General features: G+C 41.5%; 1 protein-coding gene across 2 annotated transcripts in view; it reads right to left on the bottom strand.

Moving 5' to 3' along the window:
• The window catches only part of LOC141099778 (uncharacterized), a 63272-nt gene that overhangs the window by 23502 nt on the left and 26748 nt on the right, over positions 1 to 13022 (bottom strand). For both annotated transcript variants that reach the window (XM_073587840.1, XM_073587839.1), the window contains exon 4: positions 8222 to 8291. In XM_073587840.1, coding sequence (XP_073443941.1) covers positions 8222 to 8291 — 70 coding nt within the window. The remainder of the gene's footprint in view (positions 1 to 8221; positions 8292 to 13022) is intronic.

The following is a 13022-nucleotide window of genomic DNA, read 5'->3' as shown; positions in this document are numbered from 1 at the left end:
CTGTGTTCCAGAGGTCTGATCTGCATCAGAGTCAGACTCTGACAGAGAGGCTACATCTGATCTGACGTCCAACTCCGAGGAGGGGGAACGTGCAGAAAGGGGCACCCTTAGTGCTGTCGATTCTGAAGAGGAGCTAGACAGAGTCTGCTTCCTAGACCTTTCTCCTGATCTATCCCTGTGAAGGTCGTGGTCAGGCGCGTGCGAATCACCGTGTGAAGAAAGAATTTACATTTTTACCACTAAAATATTGTTTTAGTCAAAAGATTTTAATTTTTCTCAGAGCTAACAGGATATTTATTTTTTTTACAACAAACTGTGGTCCATTTTTTCCTGAGTGCGCCAATATTTTTTTCAGGCACAGTACAAAACTAAGAAGGCAAGGAGCGCCAGGTTTTACGGTTATGGTTTGCAGGTGCATGACCCACTGGGAAAGCCCATGAGGTGCCAGAACAGCAGCACCCTCCATAAGTGACCCCATTTTACAAACTACACCCCTCAATGAATTCATCTAGGGGTGCAGTGATCATATTGACACCACGTGTGTGTCACAGAATTTTATACCATTTGGCAGTGAAGAAAAAATAACTACATTTTTACCATGAAAATTTTGTTTTAGCCCCAGATTTTACATTTTCACACAAGTGGGTAAAAATGGCACCAAAAATGTGTCCCACAATTTCTACTGTATGTGGCAATAACCCATATGTGGCTCTAGAGTACTAGTGCTATTTGCCCCCTGGAGCGCAGATATTCCTAGAACAGTTTGTGGACTCCATATACAGAGCCCGTAATTGATAGAATAGCAGAATCCCCCCTCAAGTGACCCCATTTTGGAAATTATACCCCTTGGTGAATTTATCTACAGGAGTAGTGACGATTTTGCCTCCATGGGTATTTTCCAGAAACAAGCAGCAGTGGATGTTGCCGAATGAAAATTGTAAACTGCCGTTGTAGTGACCCATACGTTATGCTCAGCCCATGCTTCTGAAGGCATGCATCTGTTAGTTACGCAGGCTCTCAAAGCTTCAGAAATGCCAAACATGGATGATATATGTGGTTTAGGTACACTTTGGGACACAGAAGGGAGGGGGCATTTGGATTTCGGAGTGCAAAATTTGTTAAATTTCTTTTGGCAGGTGAGGAGCCATTTAGCTTTTCCACAGCCTTTGTGCTAGCAGTAATGTAGGAGCCCCCCATATTTCCGTTGCTTTTTTGTGGATTGAATTGAAGCTTTAATTGAGAACATTTTACATAAGGTTTGGGATCACATTTATCCGGCGCTCTACACTGAGCACTTCCTTTGGGGTTTCCAGCTAAATCTCTGAGTGACGCGATTCAAATGAAACCCAGAGAGATCCATTTACTATAATGAGGCAGCATAGTCACTCTGGACTTTGTCTGGCCTCTGTTCAGCGGTGTCCTCTTCAGAAGTGCACAAAACTGTGGCCGACAGCACTTTTATGCAATCCTAAAAAGATGTACACAGCCGGATCACGGTCAGACGGTGTCCACAGTGCTTCCATCTGCCTCATTATAGGGAACCTTCTGCCAAATGTTCCGTCTGATTAATGTATTTCAGAGATGTACACGGAAGCCGCGGTGAAAGCGCTCATCGCAGGATAAATATGCGCCAAGCCTTACTGCCTCTTTGGGAGGCAGAATGAAAAAATCAGGTGAAGAATTGATTTCATTTCTTTTTTACGCCGTTCCTTGTGCAGTATAAGTGATTACATGACTTTATTCTTTGGGTCGGTGCAATTACACCGATATCTGATTGATATCGGGTTTTTATGTTTAGCTGCTGTCACACACTAAAATACACTTTTTATTGCAAAACATGTTTTTTCATTTTTTTTTATGTTTTGGCGCTTTTACACAATAAAAACATTTATAGAAAACAATTATTTTTGCATTGCTTTATTCTGAGAGCTCTAACTTTATTTTTCCGCTGATTGAGCTGTATAGCGGCTTGTTTTTTGCGGGACAAGATGACATTTTCAGTGGTTGCTTGTTTATTTATATCCGTCTTTTTGATTGCGTTTTATTCCACTTTTTGTTCGGCAGTATGATGATAAAGCATTTTTTGCCTTGTTTATTTCTTTTTTATGCTGTTAACTAAAAGGGGTTAACTAGTGGCCGGGTCGTTGTGGACACAGCGATACAAAATGTGTACTTTTATTGTATATATATTTTTTCATACAAATATTTATTTATAGATACAATTTCTTGCTTTATTTTTGATATTTTTAAAAAACATTTTTACAAATTAAAAAAAAAAATTCCACTTTTTTACTTTGTCCCATATCATTTTTTGCAGCCTGATCACTAGTACAGTACGGGGGATACAGCAGCATCCAGCATCCCTATGCTGTAGAAACTGTCACCTCTGCACTGCGCATGATCAGCAACTTCTCTAGCTCTGGTGACCCGGATGTCATCATGACAACATCGGGTCACCATGACAACGATCGGGACCCACGTCACGCCGCGGGGGTCTCCGATCCAAAGGCAGAGGGGCTGTCAGTCCTCTGTCTGCTCCCAAAATGCTGCGATCAAAAGCGATCGCAGCATTTAGGGGTTTAAAGTTACGGGAATGGTGTGTGCCCGCTCCTGGCACTTAGTGCCCGGGTGTCAACTGTCAGAATCAGCCGACACCCGGCAGCGATCGCCCGCGCAGAGCCTGTGCAGGCGAGCAATCGTCATGCAGTAATAATACGTCCCTGGTCAGAAAGGCCCAGGGACGTATTATTACGACAAATGTCAGAAAGGGGTTAATCATGAGAGGCAGGAATACAATGACATAACAAGCTCTATACATAGCTGATAACACAAGATCCACCAATCACAATATGTGCTGTCACAGCTGATAATTCAATATAAAAGATAGGATCGGGGGCATGGCCTGGCTGCTCTGGAGAGAAGACGTGTTTTCTGAGGGCTCTTGCCTAATCTGTGGGGAAAAAAAGTATTTAGTCAGCCACCAACTGTGCACGTTCTCCAACTTAAAAAGATGAGAGAGGTCTGTAATTGACATCATAAGCAGACCACAACTATGAGAGTCAAAATGAGAAAACAAATCCAGAACATCACTTTGTCTCATTTGGCAAGATTTATTTTAGGATTTATTTGAGATTTTTTTTAAGTTTCAGGATTTGGGCCTAACCATCCAAAAGTAGGAAGAGACTTTAACTTAATACAAGGTCCTGCCTTAGACCGTTCCTCACACTCCCCACAGACCTAAGTAGCCACCACTTCTCTCCTACACTTTATGGAGCAGCTCTCACTTTGTTGCCCGTGGAGAGTGCTGGACTCTGCAGCCAAAGAATACACATGTCACTCCCTTACGCACCAGTCCTTCTCTCGTATTGACTATTTCCTCATCTCCACACAACTATTACCCCAACATCATGATTCTCGCATCCACCCAATACTGATCTCAGATCATGCTACCATTTCACTATGCCTGACTTTAACAGACCCCAGCCCCCAGACACGGCATTGGAGATTTCCATCCTACCTGGCATAATCAGATTTGAAAACCTTCCTTAAACTACACTGGAATGATTTCCATACGACATCCATACTGATAATTTCCCTCTACTCTGGGACACTTCTAAGGCTGTCATGAGAGGCCATATCATCGGTTATCTGTCATGCAGAAGGAAAGCACACAAAGAAATTTGACGTCTTGCATGCCTCCCTCCTTCAGACTCAGACAACACTTGCCCTGTCCCACATCCCCTGATACACAACAAGCTTATTCTATGGCCAAACATCTCATGGACACTCCCAATCACACTGGCAAGTTCAACTGCATCAAAATAAATGTTATTGCTGGGGAAACAAGATGGGCAAATTGCTAGCTACTGTAACTAAAACCAAACAACCCTACAAACCAGTTAATAAACTACGCTTGCAGACGAGTGAGGAGATCACACAAATTTTTAATGACTACTATATGGACCTCTATAGAGCCTGCCCTGCTGATCTCCCCGCGGTCATCTCCCTTTTGAACCTTATTAATCTGCCATCTCTGACCAATGAACAACAAGTGATCTTAGACTCAAAGATAACAGAGGATGAAGTGAGACAAGCTATAGCAAGCGCATCTACCGGTAAGACCCCAGGCCCTGATGATGGTCTCTCCGTTGAATATTATAAGATTATTTCCCCTGACTTGGTGCCCATTTTGACTAATCTTTTTAGGCTAGTTTCACACTAGCGTTCAGCAGAGCTGCGGAGGGCTGCGTACTTCCTCAGTTAAGCCCCGCCCACTGCTGCACCTCTTCCTTCAGCACCGCCTCGGCATGTGTCCTGCGTACCCCATCTTTAACATTGGGTACACAGGCCATGCAAATGTATGCGGATGCCTGCGCATGCGTTGTTTTGATGCCGCGCCGACCGCAATAAAATGCAACATGTTGAATTTGGCATAGCGTCAAAACGATGCATGCGCAGGCATCCGCATGGCCTGCGTACCCAATGATAAAGATAGGGTACGCAGGACGCATGCCAACGTAGGCGGAGCTGAAGAAAGAGGTGCGGTAGTGGGCGGGGCTTAACAGAGGAACTACGCAGCCCTCCCGAACGCTAGTGTGAAACTAGCCTTAAAGAGGCTTTTCTTCAAGGAGCTTCTATTGACCAATTTAAAGACTCGTGCACAATAGTTATCCCTAAACTTAATAGAGACCCCTTATTGCCACAATCTTACCGCCGAATCTCACTCTTCAACCACGATTATAAATTCTTGGCAAAGATCCTAGGAAACTGTCTGCAGACGCTGCTGTCTCGCCTTCTATGTGAGGCTCAGACAGGCTTTACCCAGGGACGGAGCAGTGTGGAAAATATACACATGGCAGTCGCAGCTACGGTCCTGGCCCAAGACGCATCAAGACCACCTGCAATGCTGATGAGTCTGGACGTCGAAAAGGCCTTTGATAAAGTGGAATAGCATTTCCTATATGATGTCCTGAGTAGGAGAAATTTCGGCCCGAATTTCCTGCAGCATGTCCAATATCTTCATGCAAATGCAAGTATTTGTGTGACGGTTAACGGATATAGTGCACCAACAATTGATCTCTTTCGGGGAGTTAAACAGGGATGCACTTTGTCACCCCTCCTATTCAACCTCTCTATAGACCCCCTACTATGTCACCTATTGCAGACCCCTATTTTTAGGGGGCTTGCAATGGGCTCTAAAGAACTAAAGGTCGCAGCATTTGCAGATAATATTCTGCTGGAAGTAATTTACCCCAAACGGGTCCTACACTCTCTTATAGAAGAGTTGGAGGATGTGGGAGGCTTGCTGGGCTATAGTATATTAACTGGGATAAGACACAAGTGATGATGAGCGTGGCCCCCACAGACCTTTATGGATATCGAGGTTCCCATGTCAGTTTACTACTGGCTCATTAAAATACTTGGGAATACAGGTGACAAGACACCCAGCCAAATTATACAAAACCAATATGAATTCATATCTCAAAAACTTAGAATCCACCTTAGCCATATGGAAGGATTTTAAGCTTGTCATACCTAGGCAGAGCCAATTTAATTAAAATGACAGAATTTCCACACCTTCTCTACTTCTTCCATACTCTCCCAATTTATTTCGGTCCTAAAGAGGAGAACCAAATTAATTATCTATACCGCTCATTTATCTGGAAGGGAAAAAAAGCCCTGTATAGCCTTTAAATTACTCCAAGAGTTGAGGGGAAATGGGGGGATAAACTTCCCTCATATTAGACACTATAACCTAACATCCCTATTCCGGGTGGTGGTGGACTGGCTGGGAGGGACATCTTATTACACCCAATACGACTTGGAGTGCTGTCTCACCCCGAGGCTAGCTCTTCCTGCCCTCTTACATCTCCCTTATACTGAACTGCAGGTTGAAGTAAGAGTTAACACACTTCTGATGTCTACATGGATATACTCAATGGAGGAGTTGTAATGTAAATACCCCACCACTATATTCCCTCCCTTCCAATACTTCCAAGGCAAAACTTATGTAACAAAAATACTAGCACATCTTCCTGAGCACGAGTGGAAACCATGCCTGCTTAGATGGTTCACTAGATCTTAATTCTTCGTCTGGCCAAGTAGCCACCAACTACAAATTCATCCATGTAGCCCTGGATTATGAACAATCCCAATTTCCGCTAACAAAATGGCAGACTGAGGACTCCAGCTTGTCTTATGACACCATTTTGAAAGCTCTAGATCAAGCCTATAAATTCCTCCCTTCTGCTCGTTTCCTAGAAATGAGACTGAAAATCTGTCATAGATCCTACCTAACTCTACAAAAGGGTCATAGAATGGGGCTGTACACAACCTCCAAAATGCCACTCCCCAAAGGCCAACTTGTTCCATTGCCTGTGGGCATGCCCAGTCATCAGACCATTTTGGGAGAGAGTACGGTGAGTCACCATCACACACCTGACATACTTTGCTCCTGATGTACCTCTATGGGCCATTTTTGGATATTAAAAAAAAACCAGACAAATACATCTGCTCTCCAGGGGCCCGTAAACTATTACATTTAGTGGCGGGAGCAGGTACTAAGGCTATTCTACAGACATGATCCATGACCATGCCCCTCCTTTTCAAGATCTTTTTAGAAAAACTGTCATTTCTGCTTCAGATGGATTGTGTTGAGGCCTCTTTGCATAAAGGGGGAAGGATGCAGTCCTTTTTTGAAACTTGGGAAAGTTTCATCTCTCTGCTTCCACAATGCATAGTGACATTAAAACCTGATTGCAGGCAACAATCTGGTATTAAGAACACTAGGAGAGACACCTATAAAGTGATATCTCTGGGAGAGTCGCTGCAAGGAGACACTTCCAGGTGTTAGGGGTCTACTTCGGTGTCGTTGGATCCTGAGATTAGAGTTAGGCACCCAATAGGTAAAAAATGTACCCGTTTCTGACAAACCTTTTTCCCCTCTTTCCTTCCCCTTTTCCCGGTTTTTGTTTTTGCTTATTCTCATGTGAACAAATGCAACTTCTAGAATAGATGTTTTAATATATACACCTCAGATCTTTGCATTGATGTATTTATGTAAGGAAAAAAAATCTTTGAATTCAATAAAAACAAAGTTAAAAGATAAAAATAAAAAGGCTCAAGATCTGACCACTGTGGCCAATGTAAATATTAATTTCTTTAAACAGGAATTTCAACCTAAAAAACCCAGTGGCCAGTGTGAAAATTGCAGGCATTCTTTTCCTTAAAGGGAACCTGTCAACAGGATTGTGAACAGTAAACTACAGACCGTGTCAAGTTGGCGCCGTTATACAGATTAAAATGATACCTTGGTTGATGAAATCTGTCTTGTGGTTGTTGTTTAATTAATCTTTATTTGTAGTTTTCAGTCAATGAGATTCTATTGCTCCGTGGCGCCCTGTGGGGGGGGGTCTTCATGTGGTGTTCTGATTACGTATTCATCAGTATGGGCTTATAGCAGGTTAATGATCACTCAGTGACCTGCCCTCTTATTTTACGTACTAAATATAAAATGTATTAGAGAAAAAAAAAATCACATTCAGCAGGCAGTTGCCTGCGCTGCAGCATGATCATATCTATAATATGCATTACATTATTACATTTATTCTGAAAAAAAATTCTCAAAATGGCGAAGGCTGCGCCTAACGCGATAGCATCTATCGGAGATCCATTTTGAGAAATATTTTTTTTTCAGAATAAATGTATATCGCTAAATAAAATAATTTAATGCATATTATAGATGCAATTATTATGCAGCCAGGCGCCGTCGCCTGCTGAATGTGATTTTTTTCCAATACATATTCTATGCAGCATGTAAAATAGGGGGCAGGTCACTGAGGGATCAGTATGAATATGTAAGCAGAGCACCACATGAAGACCCCCACCCACAGGCCGCCTCGCAACACAAGCATATCATTAACTGAAAACTACAATAAAGATTAAACAACAACCACAAGACGGATTTCATCAACCAAGGTATCATTTTAATCAGTATAACAGCGCTGACCTGACACTGTCTGTAGGTTACTGAGCACAATCCTGCTGACAGGTTCACTTTTGCACGGATTGTGATATGTAAAAAATAAAACAAAACAAGGACACACTGCTTTAAAATACATATTCTTAACTCTCATTTAACAGGCAAGAGCAAATCATTTCATAGTACAAGTGTAAAAAAGGAGTAATGAAAAAAAAAAAACATCTGCTGTGTCAAACTCACCATGGTCGCAGGAATCGTCAGATATTTCGATAGGTTCTTCAGTCGGACCATGCTCTGCTTCTGTGCAATACTAAATGCAAACACAATAGTCCGATGAAATATGAAAGAAATTATGACAACCTGTAATTTTTGTGAGCTTACAAAAATTTTTTAACCCATTAACGTTGTAGCCATTTTCTATTTTTCATCTTTTTTTCCTCCCCTTCTCTCAAGAGCTATAACTTTTCTACTTTTACCGTCCTCACAGCCAGTTATCATATGATGCAATGGAGAGTGGGAAAAAATTTTTAAGTGTGTTAAAACCGCATAAAAAAAGTGCAATTTCACAATTTTTTTTTTTTTTTTTTAATTTACCATGTTCACTATAAGGTAAAACTGACCTGGCAATATGATTTTCCATTTCAGTACGATTACACAGATACCAAACATGCAGACATTTTTTTTCTTGAGTGGTGAAAAAAAAATTTTTTTCCCCGAGACTCGTAACGCTTCCAAATTTCAGGATATGAGGCTGTGTGAAAGCTTATTTTTTGCATCCTCAGATTACATTTTTTACAGATACCATTTTGGGATAGACACAATGATTTGATTGCCTCTCACTGCATTTTATTGCAATTTTGAGACGGACAAAAAAACCCCGGAATTCTGGCAATTAGATTTTTTTTCTTGTTACGCTGTTAACCGATTGGATTCATGTATTTTATATTCTGATAAATCAGACTTTAACGAATGCAGCGATACAAAATATTTGTATTTTTTAATTGTTTTAATTTTTAATACGGCAAAAGGGAGGTGATTTGAACTTGAGGGTTTTTTCTTATTTTTAAAAACTTTTTTTTTTTTTTACTGTATTTAATAGGAGACTTGAAGGTGCAATTGTCTGATCACTTGTGCTATACAAAGCAGTGCATCAGCATTGCTATGTATAGTCAAAATCACAATCATCCAGGAACACCAGCTAAGTTCTGGCTTTCACATAAGTATCATAAGGACAGGCAAGAAGGTCTTGGCTGTCATAGCAACCCATCGGCGCCCAGCGATGATGTCACGGGCATGCCAATGGGCACCTGGAATGACATTCCCCCTGCCACTGTTACAAATTGACAGCACATTTCACAGGTTAACCAGCCATGGGCAGAGCTCTGCTCCACTCGCTCTGTGAAAGGCACATTATGGGGAAAGCTGTTGGCTCGGCATGTGAGCTCGTATCAAAGGTAAGGACACGACATATCACGTACATGCATGTTGTATGCCGTGAAGACATTAAAGAAATAAGACATCTTGGAATAACTCATCTCTTCGTGAGTTAATTTCCCTGATGCACAACACCGGTGTCATGCTAGGTGTGGATGCACTAGGAGACATATAATAACAATGTCCTGCTCTCCTTTAACCTTAATGACAGAGCCAATTTGCAGCTTAATGACCAGGCCAAGTTTTACAAATCTGTCCACTGACACTTTATGAGGTTATAACTCTGGAACGCTTCAACAGAACCCGCCGATTCTGACAATGTTCTTTCGTGACATATTGTACTTCATGTTAGTGATAAAATTTCTTCGATATGACTTGCGTTTATTCATGAAAAAAATGGAAACATGGCGAAAATTTTTAAAATATTGCAATTTTCCAACTTTTAATTTTTATGCCCTTATATCAGAGCCGATATGTCACACAAAGTACTTAAAAAAATAACATTTCCCACATGGCAACTTTACATCAGCACAATTTCGGAAACAAATTTTTTTTTTTTTTTTTTTTAGGAAGTTATAAGGGATAAAAGTTGACCAGCGATTTCTCATTTTTACAAAAAAATTTACAAAACCAATTTTTTTTTAGGGACCCCCTACAATTTAACCACTTAACCCCCAAGGGTGGTTTGCTCATGACCGGGCCAATTTTTACAATTCTGACCACTGTCCCTTTATGAGGTAATAACTCTGAAACGCTTCCATGGATCCCGGTGATTCTCACATTGTTTTCTCGTGACATATTGTACTTCATGTTAGTGGTAAAATTTCACTGAAATAACTTGCGTTTATTTGTGAAAAAAACGGAAATTTTTAAAATTTCGCAATATTCCAACTTTGAATTTTATGCCCTTAAATCACAGAGATACGGCACACAAAAAACTTAATAAGTAACATTTCCCACATGTTTACTTTACATCAGCACAATTTTGGAGCCAAAAATTTTTTTTTTGTTAGGAAGTTATAAGGGTTAAATTTGACCAGCGATTTCTCATTTTTACAACACCATTATATTTTTACGGACCACATCACATTTGAAGTCACTTTGAGGGGTCTATATGATAGAAAATACCCAAAAGTGACACCATTCTAAAAACTGCACCCCTCAAGGGGCTCAAAACCACATTCAAGAAGTTTATTAACCCTTCAGGTGCTTCACAGGAATTTTTTGAATATTTAAAAAAAAAAATGAACATTTAACTTTTTTTCACGAAAAAAATACTTCAGGTTCAATTTTTTTTTATTTTACCAAGGGTAACAGGAGAAATTGGACTGCAAAAGTTATTGTGCAATTTGTCCTGAGTACGCTGATACCTGATATGTGGGGGGGGGGGGAGCACTGTTTCGGCGCATGGCAGAGCTCAGTCAAGAGAAGGAGCCCCGTTTGACTTTTTCAATGCAAAATTGGCTGGAATTCAGATCGGACGCCATGTCACGTTTGGAGAGCCCTTGACGTAAACAGTGGAAACCCCCCACAAGTGACCCCATTTTGGAAACTAGACCCCCCAAGGAACTTATCTAGATATGTGGTAAGAACTTTGAACCCACAAGGGCTTCACAGAAGTTTATAATGCACAGCCGTACAATTAAAAAATCATTTTTTCCACAAAAATGATCTTTTCACCCCAATTTTTTATTTTCCCACGGGTAACAGGACCCCTAAGGTTATTGTGCAATTTGTCCTGAGTACGCTGATACCCCAAATGTGGGTGTAAACGACTATTTGGGCGCATGGCAGAGCTCGGAAGGGAAGCAGCGCCATTTGACTTTTTTGGCTGGAACTGAGATCGGACATCATGTCGCGTTTGGAAAGCCCCTGATGTACCAAAACAGTGGAACCCCCCACAAATGACACCATTTTGGAAACTAGACACCCCCAAGGAACTTATCTAGATATGTGGTAAGAACTTTGAACCCACAAGGGCTTCACAGAAGTTTATAATGTACAGCCGTACAATTAAAAAAATCATATTTTTTCCACAAAAATGATCTTTTCACCCCAAGTTTTTATTTTCCCACGGGTAACAGGACCCCTAAGGTTATTGTGCAATTTGTCCTGAGTACGCTGATACCCCAAATGTGGGTGTAAACGACTATTTGGGCGCATGGCAGAGCTCGGAAGGGAAGCAGCGCCATTTGACTTTTTTGGCTGGAACTGAGATCGGACACCATGTCGCGTTTGGAAAGCCCCTGATGTACCAAAACAGTGGAACCCCCCACAAATGACACCATTTTGGAAACTAGACCCCCCAAGGAACTTATCTAGATATGTGGTCAGAACTTTCAACCCCCAAGGGCTTCACAGAAGTTTATAACGTACAGCCGTACAATTAAAAAAACATTTTTTCCACAAAAATGATCTTTTCACCCTCAATTTTTATTTTTCCAAGGGTAACAGGACCCCAAAAGTTATTGTGCAATTTGTCCTGAGTACGCTGATACCCAATATGTGGGGGTAAACCACTATTTGGGCGCATGGCAGAGCTCGGAAGGGAAGCAGCGCCATTTGACTTTTTTGGCTGGAATTGGGATTGAACGCCATGCCGCGTTTGGAAAGCCCCTGATGTGCCTATACAGTGGAAACCCCCCACAAATGACACCATTTTGGAAACTAGACCCCCTAAGGAACTTATCTAGATGTGTGGGGAGCACTTTGAACCCCCCAGTGCTTCACAGAAGTTTATAACGCCCGGGCGTGAAAATAAAAAAAGCATATTTTTTCCACAAACATGATCTTTTAGTCCACAATTTTTTATTTTCCAATGGATAACAGGAGAAATTGGACCCCAAAAGTTGTTGTCCAATTTGTCCTGAGTACCCGGATACTCCATATGTGGGAGAAAAGTACTGTATGGGCCCACGTCGGGGTTTGGAAGGGAAGTAGTGACGTTTTGGAATGCAGACTTTGATGGAATGGTCTGCGGGTGTCATGTTGTCTTTGGAGAGCGCCTGATGTACCTAAACAGTGGAAACCCCCTGAAAATGGCCGCCGGAGCCCATGTATGCTCAGATTCAGATCTCGTCTCCCGAGATCTCGGGACGAGATCTGAATCTGAGCATGCGTGGGCTCCGGCGGCCATGTTCCCAGAGGCCACCACATCGCAGCAATGGAGCTGCCTGGGCCTCTTGATCAGACTGCAAACTGCATTCTCATCAGGTCTGAAAATAAATGAAAATTACAAGCTAAAACCTGGTGCAATTTCATGTACTAAGCTTAACATGTAAATATCACTATTCTATGTCAAAAAGTGTCCCTAAACTTGAAACTCAACAGAGTCCCACTCATCCAGTGAGTTGCAAGCATTCTTGTGGCCTTCACTTGTCCATGTATTCCTTTGGGCTTTAGCTTAATATTTAAAATCAGTCACAAGGTATCATCAACCCTAAAAGGGCTGTACAGCAAAAAAAAATTTCAATATTAGAATGGCGTGCAAAAACATATAGAAAAAGGCTGCCTGGCCTCTTGTCTGTTTCTATATATTGCTCAAGACATGGCACCCCAAAACAGGGACATGTAACTACTGCAGCCACTAGCTGTACTGAAAATAAGT

The sequence above is a fragment of the Dendrobates tinctorius genome, unplaced genomic scaffold (genome assembly GCF_039654945.1).
Source record: "Dendrobates tinctorius isolate UK_male_01 unplaced genomic scaffold, ASM3965494v1 ptg000102l, whole genome shotgun sequence".
In the NCBI taxonomy this organism is placed as follows: domain Eukaryota; kingdom Metazoa; phylum Chordata; class Amphibia; order Anura; family Dendrobatidae; genus Dendrobates; species Dendrobates tinctorius.
This window is presented reverse-complemented; position numbering and strand designations above follow the sequence as displayed.